General features: G+C 43.9%; 1 protein-coding gene across 1 annotated transcript; it reads right to left on the bottom strand.

Annotated features, from left to right (window-relative positions):
• Positions 1 to 608: 608 nt before the first annotated feature.
• LOC122574428 (fez family zinc finger protein 2-like) lies at positions 609 to 24,432 on the bottom strand. Its single transcript, XM_043742036.1, has 2 exons — positions 23,450 to 24,432; positions 609 to 3,784 (listed from the first exon to the last, which is right to left on the bottom strand). The coding sequence occupies exon 2, from the start codon at positions 3,773 to 3,775 to the stop codon at positions 2,621 to 2,623; it is 1,155 nt and encodes a 384-aa protein (XP_043597971.1). The 5' UTR covers positions 3,776 to 3,784; positions 23,450 to 24,432; the 3' UTR covers positions 609 to 2,620.
• Between the last annotated feature and the right edge of the window lie 2,074 nt (positions 24,433 to 26,506).

Raw genomic sequence — 26,506 nt, 5'->3', positions numbered from 1 at the left:
CTCACCTCTGACTAACTTTTGCTGCCTTTCTCGCTCTCGTGCACCGATACTCGTTTCCTATACGAGGTCTCGCCTCTTTCTAAACTAAACGCGACAGATTGCATCGTATCTAATGGCGGATGATGCTCCCGTGCGGTCCTCTTCCCTCTTTCACAACACTCCTCTTTTTTCCTACCAGATAATATGGTTGCTTCTCTTTTCCTCTTACAGACGACGAGAGATCGGATCAATGTAGACTATGTGCTTAAGGGTCGGTTCTTTTTACGGTAGCCAGCAGATTAGAGATCGAACGGAAGATGCGGCCGAGAGATTAGAACGCTCTTCTACCCTCGTTTCGTACATTACACCGGGGTTAAGCCTTCTTTTCTCGCTTCTGTAGGCCAATCGATGCTCTTAACTGTATTACGACGGCGTTGCAAATTTTGTTGCACCTCTATAAGTCTCTATAAAACGATATTATACGTATTATACGTGTGAACTCTTTTTTTTGAAAGATTGTGAAGGATTAAAGGAGTTGTAGATACGTTAAATGTAAGTTAATGATGTGTGCGGAGAAGGTGTGAAATGAGACGATCGCCGATTCATTGGTATCGATGATTTTATTGCATTGGATCGATTCATATTTACAATAGGGGACACATACATATGCATTTTCATCTACTCTACCGATTATCTACATATATAACGTTTTTGTATTTTCACCGTTAATCATGCTTAATTAATTCGCCTCGTCGTTAATGGCTGCTTATCTAGTTCGTACGGTAGAAACATGAAATACGAATCGATTAAGTTCTCCCTGGAGGAATCTGTTTCAATTGCGTTCGAATATATTAAACTCCGTTCCAAAAAAAATAAAAAGGAACAATAGTAATTGAAGAAATTAAGATAAGCCAGTAGAGAGTGCGTTTAATTCCCAATAAAATCTTCTGCAAACTAAAAGACAAAGAGAAACTGAAATAGTACGATTTTAAAAATCATAAGAGATAAATAAAAATGCATAATGAAAATGAAATACACGCACGAAAACAGAGAACAGCGAGCGACTGTTCCCTTCGTTTTCTCTATTGCAAAAGCTCTTAAAAACAACCGCGTGTAACTCGATGGCCAACAATCGATCGCGAACGTACCTAAGCGTTATTTTACAACGGATATTAATTAATGGTCAACGTTTTCTGCACGTTCTCGCTACGCGTCACTTAAAAGCTACTATCACACCGATTTATACATTTCGCCTAAGTATAGATAAAGATAATGCGTCCAACGTGTTTGTACGTTGCTCTACGCTTATTTCCGCAGGAAAGCTCCTAAAGCTAACTTCCGCGCGAGAGAAGAGAAATGAAAAGACGCGCCTCGATTCGGGCAAAATTTTCTTCTTCTCATTTTCTCGTTTCGATTGAATCGTCACGACGATACACACAGCCGTTACGACTTTTCCATATCGCTCGTTTTCTTTCTTCTCTTTCTATCGTCGATAATAATCCCTGCGCGCCGACATTAACGGCGCTGTAACGAAATCACTCTCTGTCACAGGTACAAATATTTACAAATATTTACATAAATAAGTAATCATCTCTCACAGGATACCACCGATTGAGCTTTCATGCGACGATTAATCCGATGTCATGGGGGACCCGCTGTCCAATATAACGTTCGTGCCAATACACGTTTATATATCCCTGATTCCTCTGTCTATCTGTTGATTTACCTCCCAGTGTTGTTTATTTCGCTCTATACGACCGATTATTTGCGTTCTCCGACATATTCAATCCGTGTTTTGCAGCTGGCAACTGCTCGTTCGGTTAAAATATCATTGTCCTGGCAGAATTGTTCGCGACGAATCGTCTAATTCGATTATTCGTACTGTTTGCCCGGCATTTTTACACTCGCCGTCGCGTTGTCCGATTCCGATTCTCCAAGTTAAGAATATCTCTACTTCCGTACCGGGGAAATTTTTCTAAATGAACGCACCTATATCGTTGTTCGCCAGCTCTTCTTCCCAAAAGACTTTTTTCTATGCTTACTTAACTTAGAAGAATTTTAAAACGATTTTTCTATCTATTACGGTTTTGTGAATCATTCTCAATCGCTTGATAATTCGCTTGGCAATCGTAATCGAGAGAATTTTCAATACAGATGTATTTATTTCGGTGCTGAAGTTCTGTCTGGTTAAAAAACAGTTTCTAAACGAGATATCCGAAAGAAATTGTTGGAAATGATTTCGTTTCCTGACGAAAAACACCTGAGACTAGCCTTAAGATAAAACAGAAATAATCTCCTACAATTTGGATGCTGTAGATGAGGTAGTTGGTTGTCTCGAAAGGATGCAGTAACACGTACGTACACGTTCCCCATTTGTCGAAGTCTCTGCCGCGTCTTTGGTTAATCTCTTCTTAGCCTCCGTATTGGAAACAACTTAATTTCATCGTGAGAACCTGACGATTTGTATTCGTCTATTTCCAGTTTCACCCTCTATATGTGTGTTTTAATCATCAACATCTTCCTCATGGAGGTCTCTTCATTTCGAGGGTTGCGTCAACTGGCCGATGTCCCCCGTGTAACAGGGTGCTCCGAGGATCAAAGGACACTGTGTCTTCCTCGGGTAATTAATACCGTCGCCTTGTCACAACATTTTGCTGAGATAACTCGTAGTACCAGGCGGTGGTAGCAAGAAAGGATTGACGAACGAATGGCCACCGGCTCCGTGTTGTACCGACGCGTAACCAGACTGTTGATTGTGACTTTGCGATGAAGTACCTAGGCTATTTAATACAGGTGATCCGGTATCGTGTAATTTTCTCATGTGTTTTTTCAAATCGAAATTCCTACAGAATCCTTTGCCGCAGATCTTGCAAGAAAATGGCTTCTTATCGTTGTGAGTATGCATGTGAAAGGTCAGATTGTAGATCTGATGGAACGCCTTGTTGCAGATGTTGCACTTATAGGCCTTTTCGCCACTGTGCGTCAACTTGTGATTCTTGTAGTTCCCCTTTTGATGGAACCCCTTGCCGCAGTACTCGCAGACGAACGGCTTGTAATTGGCGTGGATGCGTCTGTGGGTGTTCAGTGTCGAGCTTCGGTTAAAAGCTTTGCCGCATGTCGGACATTTGTGCGGCTTCTCCGCTGTGTGGATGATCTTGTGCCTGCACAGGGTGCTCGCCTGGCGAAAGCCCTTGCCACAGATCTTGCAGACGAACGGTCGAGCTCCCGTGTGAACTGGCATGTGTCTGGTCAGATTATAATGCGCGTTGAACACCTTCCCACATTCGGGACAGGTGAACGTTTTCTGTTTGTTCGTCGTGTTAAGTTCGTTGTTCCGTGGTCCGGGACTCTTCTTCTCGCGTTGGCTCTCGGCTGAAATCGCTGTTAGGCTCATTTTCGAGAAAGCTTTTTGAATGGTGGTTGGTGGTGGTGAATTCTGCGGAACGGTGGGTGTAGTGGGTGGTGGTGCTGGGAAGGCACTCAACAACGAATTCGGATGATAATAGAGAAGAGAATAGGGTTGCAAGAGATTCTGATGCCTCAACGTTGGCACGTATTTCTTGAAGGCCGATTCCAAATGCGCGGAATAAGTTAACGAAGGAATGCTAGGCGGTGGAGGTTGCGGCGGTGTCGTTTGTTGATTATTGCTCTGCTCGGTAAGACGTTTGTCAGGTTCCATGATTTTAGCGATGGAGAAGGTCAAGTTTTTGCAGGGCGCGGGTGAAGTAACCCTCTCTGGCGGAAGACTGGTCGGTGTTTCGGTCGCCATTGTACTGCCGGTTGAGAACGGTTGCATGATAGAGACCTGAAATGAAAACGTGCCGGGATCAGTTAATTTTTCCATGGATAGGTAGTATTGGATTTGTTTTTACGGTTGATAACGGTGACGAACCCACCCCTATACCTAAAGATCCATTTACGGGTCGATAACGCTAATTTGTGGCGTTTGTGGTACGGATAAATCTAAATCCTGAAATTTTTGTTTCAAAAATGGGTTTTCAACATTATGTATCGTTACGCAAAGCAAACAGATTCTTTGAGACGATTATATTTTTTCTCTAATTTCAAAATCATCGATAATTTTTTATAACGAGGATACGACAAATTCGACGGCTTCTAATTTTACGACTTTAAGAATCCGAGTGGGTGGCCAGAAGTAGGAATGGAAGGAGGAAGAAAGAACGATGTTTAAAAATCCATCGTAACCGAATCGACTGATGCAATTGCCGGGACGAAACGTAGTGTACACGAGGCTTTAGCAGTCGTATAATGGGGGAGTAGCCAAATCATGGCGATCAATTTGATGACTCCGAGGACTGTCGTTACGTGGTCGCTACGATCCTCCCTTCGCAGAAGTCTGTTAGTGTTTTAGTGCACGTACACGGAGAGAACTAGCGGAACGGAACCCACATGTCGGCGAATCCGAATGAAACATGTGGTACCGTTATTATATCCACTCAATTGGCCCTCGTGTTGACATAAAAAAAGTACGTTCCGCATTGAACGATGAGGGTTGACAAACGTCGAACGGCGACAAGGGAATGCTGTGTTTCGCACTTCGTCTCCGAGTTAAACGCTGCTAAACGTCGTTTACTTTCATTCTTCTTTTTCATTGCTTCGAATGAATTTCCAAACAGCATCAAAAGGAAGCCTGGTTATTAAAAAAATGATAAATCGTTAAGTGTATAGGCAACGCTATCGTTCGATATAATCACATATGCATACGCAATTTGAATGTTGATTCGCGCATAAAACAGCATGAATATACAGGTAGCCATTAAGCATGTGCAACATGGATACGGGGAATGAATGGCGGGGCTGAATGAGTCGCGAAATGGTCAGCACAGTTGAAGAGCAAGCTTCCCCGAGGTATCACGGAAGGTTTGCACGTCGAAAAGTAGAAATGTTTGCTCCGTAGAATAGCGTTATGTTTGGACTTGGAATGACGGTTAGAATTGGATAGGACTGCTGGCTGGTGGCTTCGTAATACACTCGCTTCTGTCTCATCGAACTTTACGATTATCTTCAAAAAACGATTGAAACCCAAAAAATACCAATGAATCTTACGCGACAAAAAATTAATTTGAAAAATGTAAAGTTAATAAGTGTGGTAGAACGAGAAAATTTCAGAGAGTACGGTAAAATGTTCGATATCAGAGAGAAAGCAAACGTGATGCTTAACCACGATGAAAAATGCATGCTTCCAGAAACGGTGGAAATACCGAACTCCCGTCGATAGGGTGGAATATGACGCAGTGGTCCTGCCCAAAAGCTCCGCCCATTAGCTGGTACCTTTCGATTGTCCCACAGCGAAAGGCAGCCCTAATAACCGGGGAACAAGGAGTGGAAAAGCAAGACCGGTGTGAGAAGCGAGACTCGAGAAGGGAAACGATCTCCTCGCGCACCCCCGAAACGCCCCTATGACCTATAGAAAACCGTAGACGTCGACTTCATCGCCATGGAGCCGAGCAACTGTCGACTTAAATGACAAAGGATATGATTATGTGCCTGCGAGCGCTTCCAAATGCAAGTTACGACTCGTACCCTCCTTCTTCCATGCTAACTTCGATTTCCACCCCCCTGTTCTCTCTCCTTCCTATGTAGTTTCTTTCGAACGTCTTTCTCACAGTCTCTAACTTTTTCCGTCTTAATGAACAAGTTACTATACCGTCTATTCTTTGTATCTTTTTTCTTCTTTACTTCGCTTGTCTTTTTCATTCCCCTTCTCACCCTTTGCGTTACTTTCTTTCTTGCTCTCTTCTTCTACGCGTTCTTCTTCTTTTGCGTCTTCTTTACACCATGTCCTCGCTTTTACCATTCAAATGCACGCTCTCTCTTTTTCTCCTACACTGAACGTGTCACGCCGACTTCTTCCTTGTCCACGGTGCTCTAGAGAGGCAGAGACAACCATTCGATGTATTCTCCTTCTCATTCTGGCTTATCGTCACTTGCCGTTTTGTAACCCGTCGCAGTCGAGCCGGGGTGAGAAAAAGACGTAAAATGCAGGGTAAACGGTGGGGATGGAGGCGACAGGATTGGCCAACGGATCTATCACCCTCGGAAAAGTGACACGAGAGGGGAGAGTCGTATGGGATGTGGTGGGGGTTAGTATTGTTACAGTACTTAACGAGCGGCCGAGGTAATCAGTGTTGCTCCTTGCGGCAGCCGACAATTCTACCAATTTACTTCAATATCGACTGAAGCATGGCCGACCCTACTCTTGGACCATTTTGCTTCCTTCTTGCTCCATTGGAATCGATCTGCGTGAAATTTGTTAATTTTTCATTCATTCGTGTGCATCCAATATTCATCGATCTTGTACACCAATATATCGCGCAAATCGTTTTCCTTTTTATTCTCTATCATCTGACCATCTGTTAAATACCTTCTAAATGTTTTTACAATGACGTGAGGTCGATGGGAATTTTTCGAGGGTCGTTTATACGCTTGTCGAAGTTGCGAGTACCAGCGAATGTTCGGAACGCGCGAAGGACGTTCGCGTGGTCGATAGAAGGGCTGAAACGATACCCGGCTTTCGTGAGCCACTCGATGAACACGGGAACACCCCCGTCAGGTGAGGTTGGCGTTAAATGTACAAAGTTTACCGATGCGATTACAAATCGTCCGAAGAATTCAATCACCTACAGTAAACTATCAAACGACGACGAGCGAATCGCTGGAACTCGAAGAAAGTTGAAGGAGCTCGAAGAAACTTGAAATGGCTTTGCAAATTTACCCGCCCCGTTGTCGACCCATTAATTATCTCCTCTCCTACGCTCCGACGATCAACCTTTCATTTTCTTATTCAACTTGCTTCTTCGTTGTCTCCGCCACGACGATAATCACTTCAGTTCGCAACCAACTACCCTTTGATTCAACGTTCGACGCAAGAAACATCAATAAAATGTGTGAAATTGTAATGTGACATCGTGAAAGTAGATCGACACGTTTATCAAGATAAAATCAGTTAACCTCAAAACGGTAAGCAGGGATGATTCGAAACAGCGAGACTCCCCAATATGAACATTCCAAATCGGAAGGGGTAAAAGTGGGCGGATGGGAGTTTTGCGTGTACAGAGTGCATCAATCAGCAAGTCCTTCTGCGAATAATACCCGCTCATGAGGTCACACGCCTATCGCTCTTTTCCCTTAAGTGGCGATAAGGAAATGAACCGAACGAATTTTGTCGCTTAACTTTATTACAATCGCTGCTTAACCATGGATGATAGCGTAAAAATATGTCACACACTATCACCTATCACTTTGACAGAGAAAAAAGGAAACACGGGATGTGACAAGAATAAGCCGATTAGAAACACGTTTTCTTTCAAACTAAAAGCTGGTTCTTTACATCAGATGTGAATGAAACGACGCAGTTCTCGCGCGCAAAACTGCGGAAACACTGTGTAATTTTTATTAGAACGTCTCAAGGTCCGGGAGACGTCTTTGGTGTGGAAGAGGACCATTAGCTCGAGCCACCCTTATTGTTCCATCCGTGACACCCGGTCTTCCATGATATGGCGCGTGAACAGTTGACATATAATTAGCATTTGGGGTAACGAAAGCTCGACTGAGGATGACAGGAGGCACAATACACACCCACTTGCTTATCCTCTGTCCCATAACTCGGCCACAAACCCGCCCTTTCTGTCCCGTACATTCAACGTACGCCGCGTAAGCCGATTCCAAAATTAGTAGGCTTAGAAACTTTGTAAGGGGTTCGAATTTCTCGACAAAAAATGTACTACTTTTTTCCTTTTTTTCTACTTAAAAATATTTAATATGAAAGAGAACAGTATCTTGGGTATCAGTATCTCCATGACTAGATACATAATAGAAGAGAGAGCAGACAATAAAAGATGAAACAAAATTTTGTGTTCGGTCGCGAGGGTGGTAAACCGGCCGGAATTTGAATTGCAGTTGTAAGTAGAAACGAGGGTGAAATGAAAACGATCTCGTGCGTTCTTTTTTCCCGGGGAATTTAAACGCACCATGACTCCTGATTTCGAAGTTTCGCGTTATGAGGAGAGAATTCGCGGAGAGGGTGATTCAAAGTTAATTGGAGAGTGGTGGTGGCAGAGGCGAAGAGAGGCGAAGAGGAATAAATTGCGAGTCGCCTCGCACGAATCGGAAAGCAGTGGGTACCCCGGTGTTATATTCCGCCGGTATATTCTGAATTAAGTCGCTCAGTTGTGCGCCGTTTACTTTGCTCCTCGACTGCTCTCGAATCGTGTACGGGGGAATGGCTTAATTTTAAGGAACTTTGCGGCCGTTCCACCAAGTTTAATTCTATCCGTCGAACAACGTTGCACCGTGTGTTTCCCAACGACACATCCCGATAATGCCTGAAAATTACCTTCCGTGCAACGCGACTATCTGATCGTTCTAAATTCGCGAGTCAAACTTCGAGTACAATTTTGGTAACATGCGTGGAGATTAATGGAAATATTGAGATGTTTTGAATTTCTCAGATTCGGAGGAACATCGTCGTTTACAGAAAAACAGCTTGGCGGAGACAAAATTTCAGTAGGAAAACTGAGCGCTCAACAAAGGCGCATTGTTTCAAACGAAAACGAAGTGATTCCAGAGAGCCCTGCGTATGAGCAAGCGTACAAGGGTCGAAAAAAAATTGGCGCCCACGTGCGTGGCTGTATGAATACGAGCGGCTTTCCAAAATGGCAACGAATCCCACTGGGCTCGATGCATCTCGAATTCACATAGTTCGACGTATCGTCGAGTCGAGCATGGTTGGCGGGGGGTTCACAGCTGCGCAGTCTACGGGGGTTTATTACCCCTCGCCTCGTGGCGTTTCAACTCCCGGTTGGAACACCTCGTTATCACCGATTCGTCCTTCTCGTTTCTGCCCTTGAGTTCAGTCCTAGTATCCTCGTTGGCTCTCAACGGTTTTTAGACATTTTATTTAAACTAAAGAAAATATATTTCTGTATAAATTTTGCCATTTATTGACTTTGGCAATATTCTTTGTCAAAAACAACGATTCACTATCGTCGAAATTACGTTTACAAGAATTACGAGAATTGGAAAGAGTGCAATTAATTTATTAACATAATTGTTCGATCTTAATAGTTTCGAGGCTATTGATTTATAGAAAAACAAGCACGCAGGAGGCCGTCCATTAAGTATAAAAGTGTACACGTGCCGTTTGGCTACGTGAGTTCACGATCGCCACAGCGGGCGCCTCGATTCACCGTCTGTGCGCGTTCATTTTGCATTTTCGGCGTCGTTGCTGCACCCCGCTGACAATGGCCCCGTAACTTGAGATTGTCGGCCTTCGTCAAACATAATGACGATCGCCAACGACGATCATAATAGTCTCACGGAATAATAAGTGGGATAAAAGTCAGGAAAACAATTGGTACCGCCATTGTCACTTCGCGGCCTATTCAGTCACCCCACAGACGGCCTGTTTGCGTTGCGCTCGTTTTGTCGAGAAACTCCACGGCTGCGATGGGAATCGTTCACTCTCGCAATGGGAGAAATCAAATTATTATCGACTCGCTTGAGTCTATGATCGTTCGGCATCCTGCGGGCTGTAAACGTACAGTGACTTTTCAGGAATCTTTTCAAGCAAAACATACGTAGGACCAAATCTTTCACGTGATGTAAAAATACAAAATTATGGCTTATCGCGCCATAAAGAATCTTCTGGCGTCTTGAAAAATTTGCTCTTAAATAATACTTTGAATAATTACACTTTAATAATTTTACAACGTCTAAAATAAAATATATAAAAGAAGCTACCTACGTACACAAAAAGTATTTTCGTTCTTTATCAGATTATACGCTTTATTCCCGTCGTACCAAATTTTTCTAATTATATCGAAGTACCTACTACTAAAAATTATATAAAATTTCATATATTTGGATCCCATTAATTAATATATAGTAGAGGCCTCGGAAAACGAATCAATTCCTTATCGTGGTCGAGTTTACGAGTCTTATAAAGCTCTGTTTCTCCATTCATATTCCCAGCCGTCTCCTCCCACTTCCCTAGACAATGTACATTACAAAAGAGGTTTTTCGTAAGGCACGCTGCGTACACACAAACGGTGGCGTACGTCTTCGAGCGCCCTTCCGCCGCTTCCGCTCACGCTATTGAATCACGATCACGATTTTCGAAGGAAGAATGGACCAAATTCGACACCAGCGGGGGGGTACTGCAAGGATGGATAGGGGTGGCACCGGAAGTCTTGCGTGCCATTTGCCTCGTACGATATACTTATCCACGTCTTGAAGAATCATCGGATGGTGAATGAGGGAGTATCCTTGAGTGGCGCGTGCCCGGCCGGATGACGAGTCTATAGCCCACCTTTAAAATGATCAGCCTCCGCGGTATCGTATTTTCCTTTGAAAGAAACGGAATGCCAGATGACAGAACACGCCTCCTTCCCAAACGCCAAACGCTTCGACTAACCTTTTCAAATCTCTTCTAACTTTTCTTAATCCTTCCTCCTTTTATTTTAATATAGCTAATGACTATCGTTTCGAAATTTATTTGCCATTGCCATTAGAAAAGGCAATTTTTGAAATTTCTGCTCTTCGATCATTTATAAATGTTCTTAACATGAAACCACCGGTGAAATATTCACATAATGAATCACGGTAAAGGTGAAGGTTATTTGAAATAATTTAGCAAAGGACCGACTGAAATATTTGGTTATCGAAGAATAAATTCGCAATGTGCCATTTTCACGACGCGAGGAATTGCTCGAGGACGTCGTCGTTCCAGGGCCATCGACAAAACCGTGAATTTAATACGAGGATAGAGTCGAGACGAAACACCGTGGCACGTCTCTCCTACTTTTCCAGGATAGCGTACGATCGAGTCGAAGTTTACCGTCCTATGCCGTGTTTCTCGAAATCGCGAAATAAATTTCCTACGGCACGAACGAGCAAACAAGTCGAGCGAAGGGAACTAAGGCATGAATAGTCACACGCAAATCCCGTCACGGCTATTGGTTCCTTATCAGATATCAGTTATGTGGTCGATTTGGGGTGCGTGCAGCCTATTACATCTGTGATCCATTGATAAGCACGTCAAATCCGCCAACAACACACTCCTAGTCGGGCGAACCGCCATTCGAAGCCCCTCGAAACCGCACTTCCTTGCTACTCGAATCGATTACTGAGACCTTCCACGATTGGAGTAGCTTCGATTCAACCTGTCTTACGGCGTGTCTCAATCACTCGTCCCTCCATTCTATCATCGTCCTTCTCCGTCCACGAAATTATGAACTTCTCCCATCATTTTCAAGTTGATCGAGTGCTCTCGCGGATTATGTACAACTTTAATCTATCAGAAATTCATCGATATTATTATTATACCATAGCGTTCAGAATTGAAGTTCAGATAAAAAGACTGTTCAACCCTTTAAGCACGGCTACATTTTTGTAAACATTTCCCTTTAAACGTTACAAAATGACAAATCTAATTTCATCGTCTATTCAGGATAGCTGTATTTAAAGCGTTAAGGTTTCGAGCCTTGTTCAATGAGCAAATTTTTCCAATCTTTTACTAGCACTTTAACTATTTAAAAATATTAAATAACAATATACGAAGCCGTATATATGAATCATGAACTCATTAAATTCGTTAACAAATTTTAGACATCAAGAGAAGGATGTGTGAAAGACGTCCTGTTACGATCGTTGATCGCACGTATCCCCTTCTAGGGGTTAAGTGTCTACCGATTCTGACGGGTTAAAGTGTTGGAAAGAACTAGTCCGACGGCTGCCATCTGCCACCCCCAACCCCCGGGGGTTTTTAGCGGAGAACGCAGGAGCAGAGAGTTCGGAGTTCTCGCGAGTGGCTTGGACGGCTCAATGCCTTTAACCGTCTCTTGGCCACCCTCGAGAAATCACCCTCTTCCTCTCTTCCTGTCTGTCTGTCTGTCTCTCTCTTTCTCCCGTCTTTATCCTAACGCGAACCATGACGCGAAGCTTTTCATACAAGATTATATGGAATATTACGTATTAAATGTCGCAATTCGCTTTCTGACCTCACCCGCCTCTTTCACGTTCTCTCTCAGCTTTCTCCTTTCGTTCACCCAACGTTCAAACACCAAGGAAAACGATAAGGGAGAGACCCTTGCGGAAATGGTTTACTCAGAAAAATTGGAAAAGACACACAGCATTGAACGGTCTGTTATATTTACTCGCGAAACGATCCTTGGCTTTTCTTCGCTTCTCAAGGATCTGGGAGGGAGAAGACAGGTCTCGCTTCAACGTCGAAATGAAAAGTGCTTGCCATGCGTGGTCGAAAAGCAATCGAGACTCCGTCTGAGTTGATTCGTTTGCACTTCTTTCTTATAAGTAAAGCACAGAGGTTTATGCATTTACGGAGAATCTGAAGGTATGAAAATGTACAAAATGCACGTAAGAAACGTATGAAATATCTAAATTACAGCAGCTACTCGTTGTTTTTAATCTGTGCATAGAAATCATTTCTTTATTTATGTTCGTGAAAATCTTAGTTTGTATAAACTTCAAGAAACTTTTCTTACATCTTCTAATTTCGGATAAAATAATCTACCAGTGAAAGGGTAAAATCCCTGATTCCCTTTCAACGATAAATCTACTCTGTATAGTACAACGAACGACGGAGGATGAAAACGGGATGAACGAGGACGGAGAAACAGCCGTACGACACACAAAAAGTGTCGTTCGTACGACCCACTCCCCCAATTTTGATCGAGCTCGAAGCAGCTGGCTTGGCTCGTGAATTCCATTTGAATAATTCCATGGCTCTGGCGCGTGCCGACGCTTCGTCTGGACCTTCGGCTCGATCGGTCACGAGATTCGTCTCTTTCCTCCGTGTCTTGAATCTCATTGGTCCATCGTAGTAAAGACACGTGGCCGGATGTCGGTCTATTACCTTCCAAGGGTTTCCGCCTGCTGATGAATAATACCGTCTCGCCTCGTACCGAAACGCTCGTCTTTCGATCGATCCTTTGTTCGTCTTTACGCTCCGTCTTGACTACGCCTGGCCGCAAAGGTGTGCACACGGAATTCGAGATCGCTCTAATTTCATCTCTCGTAGGAACTACCTTTGTCAGATTAATTTTGCAGCCTCGCTTTTCGAAATCGGCTTTCCAACTCGATGGCTCGAGATTTGTTGATTAGAGAGAGGATTCATCAACTGAACAGGATAAGAGGTTCATCAATTGAAGAGATCAGCCATGTTTTAGTCATAGGTTCATTTTTGAAGTCTAGGTAATATCAAAGAAATGAGTAAAAAGAGACCATAGCTAAGACATTTTGTAATTTAGAAAAATCATATGTTAATTCTTAACCGTTTTAGACGAAAGAACTTTCGATTGTAGTGATTTCTGACATTTGTAACAATTAAGCCAAAGATTAAATCAACGACGTCGGTTGTGAGAAATCAGGCAAAGCCCTCGAGAATCGAGCGGTCTTTGCTCTGTAATCGAATTCAATCCGAAATTTGTAAGGACGAGGAAGAGGAAGCGAATAAAGAAAAAGACGGGGTTGGTGAGCCCATAATCAAAGTGACCACTCGACGATTTATGTGATAAACGGGTGGTAGGGTCGCGGAAGGGGGATGTGGTCTACGTCGATGGAGGTGAGAAGTTTATTTAAGACCAAATCATCCTTCGTCGATTAAGGTAAGAGAGGGTGCGTGCAACGGGGCGACGGGGATGACGTTGTAAGAAGAGAAGGGAGAGGGCGGTACGTGTTATTGCTTGTATTGTGGCGCAGCCCCTCGAATCGTCAGTAGGGGTTGGTTTTAGTCGGCAAACTCTCCCCGGAGACTTCCAAGTTCTCGTTGCCGTTAAACGGGACGCTAACATGGGGACTCGAGTGAAAGCTACTTGTTGGCCAATACCAAGAAAACACCATGAAATACCTCATAGATAAAGAATATTTACCGTATTTCTATCTTTCGCCAGTTTCTTCGTACCATTTATATGTGAACTTGATATCTGCTCTATCAAAAAATTAATCATTCTCACAAATGGCAAGGTCGTTTCTAGAAAGTCTACGAAATAAATTCCATTGCTTAAACACCGGGAAATCTCCAGTTTACCTTGATTCACGCATACGGCTCACGAAATAAGCGTTAAAAAGTCCGGGAACCCTCGAAACAACAAGGGTCTCGAATAAAACTCGTTTAACAGATGCACATGCCGCCTTTACTCTCTCAGATAGACAATCACGAAACCGAACTGACAGGCAGCAACAACGCGAAAGGATATTTTTCTGCAGCAACCGTCTGGCCAGATCGATATCGTCTCCTTAACATGCCCGTAGCAACTTGTCCGCGAATAATTTCCTTATCTCGAGGGCGAGCATTATGAGCCCGTGCCTGGCCCCGTAAATATTTTCTGTACAGGTTTCTTTCTCTTTCTATTCCTCCTTCTTCTCGCTTTTTTTTTCTCCTCTACATAGAAGCATTCCACTTCTCACCTTCGCAGCGGGTGCCTCGTCGAACCGAAATTTCCCCGACTCGACCTCGTTTGCATTAATTATCCTTCGCTGTATTCCGTCTTGCGCGTAATTGCGGATGCACACGCACGCTTCAACACACTGACTCACCCACGCGCATACACGTATACCCACACACGGCAAACGTCGTCCAACCGTACGCGTTTATCGCTGGCATAGCAGATATATATCGGGTTATATCAATCTTGCTAAGTGAGCAATGCATATGCTTATGGCGACGGAAGGTTTTCGACAGGCGGCAGAGAGGAACAGAAAGACGGAGAACGAGCGAGAGCGTGGGCGTAGAATGCCCACTGGGCATCCTTCTTTTTATGCATATGTATGCATATGTATGCACACGCATGCAACACCGGCCGGATATAAACACCTGCCCATCATGCTCACCTATGCGTCCCGGTCTTCGTCCACGTGTGAAAGGCCCTTTAAATTCTAACGGGGGAGGTCGGAATATTTATTACCAAAGGTGCTACCGCGAGCGTTTATGATGCACGGTGAATTAACGATACCAATTAGCCGCAGACAAAATCGACATTGTCGCGTTATCTCGCACCTGATGAGGATTATAACAAGCTTCGCTTGCAAGCGTTCTTCATCGATTGGTATTTATGTAAATCCCCTTTCATAACTTTATCGAACATGATTTTGATATCCTGATAATATACGAGGATGCGAATGAACACGGATGTCGAGATCGCTTAGTAAAAAAAATTATCAGTTGCCGTTTTAACGAGAGTGGATTCATCCTGGTCCGTCGAAGCTGATAGTCCACGAGGACACGAAAAAGAAAACCTCATCCACGTTTTGAAAAGCACTCAGTTCCTGAGCAGCGAATCTTATCTGATGCCGAGAGCTGATTGATATCGCGATATAGCCCTCGAGAGGGAGGTTTGAGTCTCATCCACCATAAACCATCCCCATCGTCAGCTTTATGAACTGGCTGCGGAGGCGGGGACCAGTGGTGAACATTTAGTGCCTTCGAGGTAGGTACACATTTAATCATAATCTAATATTTAAAAGGTAATTTCACGGCCTGTTTACTTCGTACGATCCACCCTCTATATTCCGTTGTCAGTTTTTCCTCCCTTCTTACATGCATACCTTCGACCACCATGAATCGTGAGAATTATGATATTTTCGACAAAAAGATTCGATTCTATCGTTTTTGTGCTTTTCAATTAGATTTACTGTTACTCAAAAAGTGTCTGATACAATGTGTTGTTCGTAGTTGTTCTTTTTCGTTTTGCCTGGCTAACTTAAATGGAAGTGGTAGGTTAGTATTCGCAGAATAGACACAGAAAAACGAAAAAGCGAAAGGCGATTGTTTGTACCAGGAGAAGTCAGGTATCGCGAACAAATTGTAGACACGATAGACACGGCCACGTCCACGTGGCGGTATAATGAAAAAGCTAATATATTCGTTTACCGCTCGTAAACAAGCCGGGCATTGTTATTATCACGGGCAAGCCATTGCGATTAATCGTCTGCCGTTGATTCATTCGGCTTAATTTATACGTAAATTATACCCGGTCGCCCTTTCGGTGCTCAGTGAATAAGCATGAACTTCCGGCGTCCATAAACTTCAGTTACATTCTAGCCGTCCTCTGTTACTTCTGCTCGAGCACAAATTTCTTCTTTGCAATGGTGAAATAATTTTAAGTGAGAAAAAGCCCGAAAAATGACGTTCTATGGTTAAACAAATCTACGGTGAAATGAAACTGGAAGAAATAAAAAATGTAGGGGCACAGACAGAAAAGAGTCGCTCGCGACTTCCGGAATTCGGCGTTTCCCATTATATACCAGATCATTCGCTCATAGATATTGTAGCGCGAGTAATCGTAACTATATTTCATATTCATATCTGCCATAGTTATGTCTAAATATGTGCAGTTTCGTGATAGATGATTTAAAAGAAAATGTCGAAGGAACGCATTGCATTGTAACGAATGTTTCCTGTAACGCAAAAGATCCACGTAGCAGGATCGCAAAATACTTACACGATAATGCACTTTAATCAGCGTGCCAGATACATCGCGTGAACGAGGTCGTCGGCTAATGGAGGAGCGCATAAAAATTAAAATAGCAAATTGGTGACATGGAGGCCTCTTGCATATGCATAGGTCGCGCGAACCTTCGTGTGAAGTTCATTCAAAACGGTTGGTTAATTAAAGTAATCGAGATAATCCGAATAGCCGAGTAATTAGCTACTAATGGTATGTATCGACCACCAAGTTCTTCTTAAACTGTAAAGCAAGGGCTTCCAGTTTAAAACCTAAACTTAATTCCAAAATAAAGTTTCAACATTTTCAAGAGTAACTGAGCAAAGTTTAAGAGTAATAAAAGGACAAGACGAAACGATAACAAAGATGAAGATGAAGAGAATTAAAAGGAAAGCAAGGTTAAGTTCGATCGAAAAACATAGCGGCTTAAACAGTCGTTAATACGATGCGTGTTAAATTGCATTACATCTGCTTATTAGTCACGGCACGGGCAAGCCGCATGCGACGTTGAAAAGGCAATCGTGTAATACGTCATAATTTCCATAGCGTGACTGGACACTCCTCCGGTGCCCTCCATGCAACATCACGTTAACACCTATACATGGGAATTTATTATTTTCCCGTGTCTTGTGGAAACATACCTCCTTGCTTCGCGTCTTATCTGCTCTATAATTAAGTGACAAGGAAGAAGCAGTTTTCCTTAAACGTTAGTTAATACCTAAATTCCTCCCCAAACTTCTCCACGTCTTTTAATTTTTCAAGCTATAATATAATGCGTATGGAATAAAATATCGAGCAAGAAATACAAACAAAGTTTCTTCTATGTACATATATAATTATTTTCAACGACGGAACTCATAACTCTTAGCCCTCATCCTAACTCTATAGAACGTGTCAGATATATTTTTTCTAACGCGATAATCATGCGATAGCGGAGCTTCTTTCCTGGGCAAGTGGCATCTTTTTTATGGCTCGCATTTATTCCCTAATTAAAATGAAGACCGTGCGGGTGAAGTACTTTTTACACCACTCCTTACCTTCGCGCAAAGTCGAACGAAGGAACTTTTCTTGCCACGCCGATAAATAGTCCAGATACACATTTCGACGCGGCGAATCTCTTTCCTCTACACGCTGGAACGCGTTTATGGAAATGTTCGGCCACAGTGTGGCGTTCCGGCCAACGGGTTTCCATTTGTGGACGGCAACAATTTTCTCTTTCTGTCGATCTGAAACTAGCCGACGTGAAATTCAAAATATTCTTCACGACTACCGTCTTTTTCTTTCTTTTTTTGCTTTCGAAACGCTTTTTACAGAAATGGTAAGAAAATACCGCCTGCGAGGAAGTCGAAACGAGGTTTTACCTAAAGTAAACGACCCGTGATGATCCGCCAGAGTTGCATCACCTGCCCACGGCTCGTATATATTTACTATAAAGTCCGAACTCGTCGCAAGCGAGTCAAATTAATGTCTTCGTTCGTTTCGAGATAGGACAGCGGGGGTTGGGCCGAAAATCGATATCTTTGATCTGGTGTTAAAGACTGAATACGTCGCACCTTTCGTTGCCAGCGAATGTTCGCGCCGATAATGGAACAGGCCGCGAAATATCGTCGTTCAATTAAAATCGTTTCGAGGAGTAGCTGATAGAATTGCTCGATCGGTGTCACGAGCGTTGTTCTGGTGAAATTCGACGCTGCAGACTCTGCTAAACGGGTAAATGGAGCGGTTGATTAATTTTACATAGATTAGCGAACGAACGGGCCGCGTGGCCGATCCTCGTTTTTCGAAGGCACGCTGAATACACACGATCCTGCCACGCGGAGAACCGAATTAAATTGATCTCGGTGAACTTTTTGTTTTTCAGAATTCTCCGATTGGATACGATTCCATTCGAAATCACAGAGGAACGACACACGCGTTGCTTCCACGATTCGTTACTTTTTCCGGTTAGCGTTTAGTGGTCTGCATAGGAATTTAAAAAAATAGAAAAAAACATTCAACAAATTACGAGATCGATCTTGATTTGGCGAATAGAATACGATGAAACGAATCGATTGAAAATATCGTTGGAGAAATCGAGAGGATTTGCCTTTAAAGGAGTTCCACTGAAAGCTCAGACTGGGATCATCGAATAAGCAAAGGGCACACTGGTACGATGAAATTCGAGGTTACGCCGAGAGAGGAAGTGGTGCATTAATTTCGAGTTACCCCTTGAATATTCTCCAACCCCCGTACATGTGACCACTACACGACGAGCACAGGACTTGCGAGTAGCAGTTACCCCGAGGTGTTCGGGACGGCTGGTAATTTGTAGGTAGATATACGATAGACAATAACACCGGTGAGGGGCGGCAGCGCCGACTAATTTGTTTATCATAACTTTATCTTGATTTATTGCACCCACGGTGCGCGCCCGTCTCGTAGTGCCAATTGTGCACGTTCATACGCACCCTTTGACGTATTTACACGTGCACGAATTATAAAACGATGGCCGGAAAAATGCTCAAGCGATCTTATTCTTGAACAATTCCTTCGCTCTTCGACGATTCCTTGCTTCGAATTAAATGCACATTTTACAAAAATCATAAAAATTCCGTCCTTTCCTTAAATTCAAACGCAAAAATTTAAAAACCTCAATGAGCCCTCGAACCGGTTAATAAATTGCCCTGGAATCGTTATCGGTGTTGTATGCCGCAAACTTTAGTCTCTGCAACTTAATCTTTCAAACTGAACAAAACAACTCGCGTTCCGAACGAGAGATTACACGATCAACGATTCCCCGGGAGCAATTATAGATTCCCCGATTGTTTCATCGCGCGTAAATTATCAGTGAAAAAATGCAGTCACGCTACGTGACTGGCCAGCAACAAGAAAGCAACGCGACAAGATAAAAATCCGCGAGCGCGGTGGCGGCCGCCGCTCGCATCGAGAAGCTAATTTTTTAAAGAGCACAGCGAGAAGGGGGTGCGAACAGGCGGAGCAACCCTTAGCCACGCTCTATCCCTTCCTTTCCACCCTCTGTCTATCTTCCTTCGTTGCAGCTCGATCGGTGTGCACGCAAGGTCTCTGCAAGAGCTTCGTGGCCAGCTCGTATTTCTCACCCTCCAACAAGATACCAACCACCTTTAGCCCCATCCTCGACCTCGCGGCCACACGTACTGCCGCACACATCTAACGCACGCATATACCCACACAAAATTCGAAAGGGTAGATAACGTCTCGCATGTATGTACGTGTGTTTCGGTACGCGTAACAGTGCGAGTGTACCGTGCGAGTGACTAACCTGTGGTACACCTACACGTATACCTTCTAGAGACAGATATCGTCGTACGTGTTCACGCACGGTGTCCAATACAGAGGCAACATACTAAGACACGAAAGGGTGTACAGGTATAACCGACATCCACCCGCCACGATGTAAGCCCTGCAACGCTGCGAGTGCTATCTAGCTAACTATCGCTGATTCTCGGCGCGAGACGGGTTCACGGGGAGAGAAGGAAGGAAAACAGGCGGAAAGGGTGGTCTTCGGCTCGTGGATCGTTTAAAACAGAGCCTGCCACGGGAACACTCTGGCGCATCCGTGAAATATTCCACCAAGAAGGTTCGTTCTTCGATTGGTAAAGGAAGATTGTTCATTACCTTCAGCATCATATGATATCGTATCAAGGAAATTACATTTTTTAACACATATTTGTTGGTGGAAATTACTAACGGCTGTTTGAATTTGTCAAGAGTACAGGGATGATAATCGTTTTGCGTGGAAGGAGGTGTCAACGAGCAGAAATTTAAACAAAAGATGGAAAGTGCTTTGGCAAGTGACAGGAAATTTGAAAGTCTCTTCGCGAACGGTTCAACCCCTGTTTGGATACTTGAAATACTTAGTTCTGCTCGCGTGATCTCCCCCAAGTTTTAATGTTCCGCCGGTGTCTCTTGGAAGGTACTTTAACAAGCGCGCAACGAATTTTAAAATTCCGAAGTGAAGTTTCTTGGCTGTCGCGCGACGACTATTTGTCACCAAATTTTTGATATGAAATCGAGACGAGGTGGAAAAAAGAGAACGTGAAAAGATATCGAGAGAGCGTTGATATTTACAGAAGATGATGTTCGACAAATTTGTAACGTCGAGTAGAAGGCAAAGAATGTGGAAGAGTACAACAGAAACTAGAGCTTAACGTCCGGTAAGACCCAAGACTACACGGGGCCTCCTCAAATATTAGCGGAGGACTGCGGGGTCCCCTTTGAACTCGAATCCCCCAAAATTTCTATGGTGAATAATCGGAGACAGCTGGCACGATGCGAAATCAAGTAGCGTAATAATGCCCCGAAACTTCAGCATCCAAAGCGGGAAAGAAATAAAACGAAAAAGAGGAGGAAAGTGCACGGGCTCCCTCGGATTCGAGCATCTCCCCCGTCTTACCTCCATTGCTTCTTATTTCAAATATTTACAGGACGAAAATATCGGTTGAAGCTGATTATTCGCTACCTCTCGATATGAATTCTCATTCGTTAAAAATTAGCCGAAAAAGAAACGTTGGAAAGCAGTCAATTAGAAGAGCAATAATCTCTGATTAATTTACGACCGATATTTTGTTGTTTATAATCCCCATCAAACTCGAATGCCTTCCCCTTCTCTAATCTTTCATTACTTGTTAATTAACAGCACACATCGTCGGAGTAACGAGAAATTTTCGGTAGCAGGTTCGTTTATCTCTGTCAATAAAACAGCGAACGCGGAACACCATAAGGGCACGAACATAAACGGGACCAGAATCGACTAATAAAGCGATATCTCTGTATTCGGAGGGATACGTGGCCACATCTCAGCGGTCTGATCTGCAATTACCATCTCTATATAGCAACGTTTCAGCCGTGGCCTCTCGCGAATAAATGACATACACCGCACGCGTGATAGGTATGCTAATCGTGTGGCCCGCTGTAAAATTTGCTCGTCAGCTGCGCCAGTTACGATCACCGACAAATTCGATGCAACGAAATGAAATTGTGCCTTTCTTTCTTCCTGTAATTTCGTCGTGGAACTGCGATCAATTCGAATACAAATCCGATCTCTTTCTGTAAAATCTTCAAGCATATTAATGAGTAAAAGGACAAACGCATTTCTATAACATCAGATTGACCCGACTATATGATAATTGAGTTACTCGGAAGTCAAACTTATCAAAATTTCTTAATTTTACTATTCGAACAATTATTATTATTTTATTCATTATGAGAATTTATTATTTTATCCTTTAAAAACCAATCGATAAAATTCGATGCAGCCGATCAGCGATCAGCCTTTAAGTATTTCGATTCTAGGTACAGCAGATCTCCGTTTATACGAACTTGCTGATGGACAAATAATTCATATAATTAATTCATATAACAGGAGTTCATCCTCGAATGAATAGATTGAACGAGCAAGATTTCGTTTAATCAGGCACTAGATAAAATTTCTTTCAAATAAATGGAATTTACATAAACGTAGTTTTTCTGTACCAGAAAAAGTAATCAGTTCACGCACATGTGACGCGCGAAAAAGGCACCGTCTAGCATGCCTCGGATAAAAGAAAAGCCTGAGGAAACTGACGAAGGAAAAAAGAAAGTGACGGAACCGCCCTGGTATCGGGCAGTTTATCCCGCGGGAGGAGCTACGATACAATGAATAAAGAACGAAGCAGCTTGGTCGAGTGAGCCCTATGAACGAGGCCTTATTGGGATATTAATCGTCGTACCAGGCGAACGCCCTGTCCCCGAGTGTTTGCACGAGGTTTGAAGAGGCTGCAACACCAAAGCTGCCTTGCAGCGAAACCCTCTCCGTAAAACCCCCTCCTTTTAAGCGCAACGAAACACTACAAGACCCCTTCTCCGAGCCCCTCCAATGTGTTCCTCTTTTCGAGCCCCGTGATACTCGAAAAGCCTAAGTACTACCACGCTCGAATACTGCTCGAATACTTCGGACACGCTCGAACCCCGAGCCACTTAGGTAAAGCTTGCGTACACGTTAGAGGTAGGTAGGTACGTAAGTTGGTAGGCTTGATAGCCGCGTTGCACGAATGCTTCGAAATAATGGGCCGTCGATCGGCCGCGCTTGTTTAGAAAACATAAACCGGGCGAGCTAATTGTTCGCTAATTTCCAGTGCCACTTGTACGGCCACTCGTCGATTAATGCGTCACGGTAAGTGTACAGGGTGGTTTCTTTCTTAAAAAGGATCTCGTCAGCGAAAAAAAACTTTTACGTGTGTGATTTTCTCTCGACGATACATGTTACCGGGCGCGTTGAAAGCATTTTGAAAATGGTCTTTGATCTCCACCGCGCTTCGTCGATCCGACGCTTATCCTGGATGGGAATCGCTCCAATGGGAACGACGCTGATACGGTTTTGTGTCTTGGATTTTTATGGATTTGTTAGGTGCTTTGATTGATTTCAATGGGCGCCGATAAGACGTGCTTTTATAAATCGTCGTAGGTTTTTTTCAACCGATGTTCTATTACAATTTGTTGAAATTTATTGGCGTGACAATTTGCGTGTCCTTGATGGAAATATATTCTGCGATGGAACGTGTACTTGTATCGTGTTAGCTCGACAAGATATTCGAGCGCGACGGGCGTTTTAATCCATTTAGATAGCAGCCCGAAGGGAAGAAGTTCCTCCGTTTCATCCACTTATAAAATCTGGCTAATTGTGCCATGTCATCCGTATCGTAATCCTCACCAAATTATTTGATTTTGTACGTACAATCTGACGAAATCTGAATACGCGATTTACGTATCACTAACTCCAAGATCATAATGTCTCGCAACCACTATCCAGATCTCTACGTAATTAAATTTCTTCGAAGACAATTTTTGAAGAATAGCGATTTATATTACAAGTGAATCAATATCAAACACTCTGCTTAACAAAATTTATCGGAGGATAATTTTTAAAGGAGCTATTTATATCATACTTAGTCATTTATATTATAAGCGAAAATAGATCAAATACTTACAGAATACGTGAAAATTTAGTAGTAGCCCGATCGAATCGAGTTCCGTGATCTGAACACGTTCCGGTCCTCCGATAATCCTGAACACTTTCACCCAGACAGGACTCCCAGAGCAGAGTTCAAACTTCCCGATGAAGTTACAGCATCAGCGTCTTTTCTACTTGATCCTGCAGTTCGTTCGTCTAACGCGACATTGCAAAACGAGAAACTTCTTCTGGGTCACCAGTTCAAAGAAGCATCGGAACTCATGATGATACGCGACGACCTTCGACAGGTCGGCATCTACTAGAACAAAGTCTCTCAAATTAGCCATCGATATTATCGAAAGCTCACGGTCAATTTTTTCGCTTCGATTTTCGACTGTGCGCCATTGTCGCAGGGACGCTTGACACCGAACCTCTCAGCAAATTAATATTTCCTGTTGCTCTGTTCGATTCACGTTCATCACATCGTCGGATTGAACGCCTCCGAACCCTTGATAGTCTTTGGTACGACCCAGGTGTATTACTTAGAGATGCGATTTGAACTTTTTCACTCCGAATAACGAAATTCTTCGATGGGAAATTTCCAAAGTTTAAGTTTCAGAGCAGCCAAGCGCCCAAATGTCAGCCATTCCGGTCAAACGTCGCAACCACTCGGCTTCTCCGTTAGGAACGTCCGTTCCTAGAATCCATCGCTATCTTCTATGCCGTCTGCATCCTCCTAATGCTTCCTTTTTAGCGAAACAACACTGTTGATTGGGCACAGACGATAGGCTCGCGTGTACAGCGGCCGGATGTCGCTCTCACCGTTTGTCCCGTAATCTCATAGCGAACCAAGCACACGACGGATCACTTCGGACTTTCGTCGGTTCTTTAACAAAAATTTTTCCTCGCGATGCCGTGGAAATGGTTGACCGCTGATCCCTGGCAGATGATCGACGGAGATCACGAACGATCCGTTTGCCGTTGGAGGCGCCGAGTTTGCCGCTGCTGACGTGTGTGCGGTGGCTGCTGGCGAAACCCAACGGAGGTTTCAACTGCAGACAGAAGGGTGAAGGGAGGTCACGAGTCGAAGGTAACAGCAACCACCAATGGGGCGGTACTAGGGGCGGAGCAAAGAGCAACCTAAAAACACGCCCATCTCGTTGCATGATCATAAGCTGCAACACCCCAAGGAATGCTCCATCCCTGTTCCACTCTGTCTCCTACTATCGTTCGTCTTTTCCTCTACGGCTACAGCCGGGCCACCTTTTCTCCCCATTTTTTCCCTCTTTTTTCTCATTCAATTGGGACGAAGGCGACACGAAGCGCGGCGACGTTAAAAGTGCAGGCGAACGACGACCAAGTTTCCTTGCTCGCGTTCGACGCTCTTCATCGATCCCTCTTTCTCCTTTGATCAGCTTCGCTGAGATTACGCTCTGCGATTCCATCGCTTTGCCTTCTCGAGAGACGAACACGGAACTGTATTCCAAAATGGGATTCCTTAGTGCTAATAGTCTCATCAAGCATCTGTCTTCGTGTCACTGATTAAGGACGGTCTTGAGATGCGTTTAAATCTCACTCGTCGACTATGCAAATTCAGTTTTTTTCAAATTCAAGGCGTTCCATCTCGATACTTCCGGAAGAATGTAATTCTGTATCCTCTTACGTAGAAACATACGGAGAAACTTCCAAAGAGGCGTATTAACGAACCGAGTGGTAGGTGTGCTTATTAAAAAAATATTTGCTTAGAAATATCCGGCGAAAGGTGAAAGCTGGCGGTGAAATGCATTGAAAAGATTCCCGTGACGGTGTACGAAGGGTGAGTTGCATCGAGCCTCGACACCGGCGGGGGTTAGAAGCGAAAGGAGAGATAGAGAGGAAGAGAGAAGGTTCGGTTCGAGGGTCGACGAATGAGCCAGCGAATGAATACCGAGTATGGATTCGTGAGGAGCCAATAGGGGTGCACGATGTCCTCCCTCGTTTGAGAAAGCCACGCCAATCGTGGGCGTCCGTCACCCTCCGGGCTTTTCCTGAGGGGTGGCGATGGTAGAGACGCATAGCTGGCTTCAAGGGCTCTACCTGGCTGGCTGATAAAGACAGACAAACCTCTGTCTTCTGTGGCGGATCATGCCAGCTTTGCCAGGCAGACGACCTCGTAGCAACCACACCTCCACCTTCGCATCCACTTTCATTCACTTACAACCACTTTCTACTGACGCCAATGCTCCGACGCCTTTTCTTAGATTACGCGCCCGTTTTCTACCCTCTTCCGCGTCTACTGTGATTAACGGATTATGGAACTCCGCCGATGGAACCGAGAGAGGGCTGAAAAACGGGACGGCTCGGATGAAAATCGCGAGTACATTTCTCCATGTGTGTTCTTTTCTACATAGAATTAAAAACGGGCATTTCAGGCGGATGGTAAAAAGATACGAGAAGTTGATCATTCGTTAATTTGGTTAAACGTCGAAATGTTTGCTTTAACCATCGAGACTTCTCTCGGAACGTTGGAAGAATTGTTCGTAACATTAAAGGGTAGGAAGGTATTAGGGATCTGATCGGATGCGGCCACGCGTTATTTACAAATCTTATATCGAACAAGCTTTTATCCGAGGTTCAAGTGCGAGGAATATAAAGCTGAATTCATTGTTTGTTTCGCGACGAGTTTGGCACTGGCACACGTGGCGCGTCATGCGACGAACGTGTCCGGTGCAGTGTCATACGCAACCACTCGAAAGACAAAGGAAAATTTATATTCCCGATATCGACAGCGCAGTTTTTCCATTGTCGTTGATAGCGTTCGTCGCTGATGATATTCGTATGCGTACAAAAATCTGGCATAAAGGGATCCAAGTTGCAGGGAAACGTAACAGCCTGTCACGCTTCCTGGAGCAATCAATTTCAATTTCTCGTCCGCATTGTATACTTTTATTGTTTGCCAGCCACGTTCATGCACGTTCCACGTATATTTGCGTCTCGGTCGAACGAAGCAGTAGCCAGGAGTGTCGGCGAGTAATCTCGTTTCCGCTTGGTCCACGAAGTTAAACTCCGTGCATTGGACCCGACTAGCAGTGTTCTCGTGTCCACATCTCGTTTC

This window comes from Bombus pyrosoma, linkage group LG13 (genome assembly GCF_014825855.1).
Source record: "Bombus pyrosoma isolate SC7728 linkage group LG13, ASM1482585v1, whole genome shotgun sequence".
Classification (NCBI taxonomy): Eukaryota; Metazoa; Arthropoda; class Insecta; order Hymenoptera; family Apidae; genus Bombus; species Bombus pyrosoma.
This window is presented reverse-complemented; position numbering and strand designations above follow the sequence as displayed.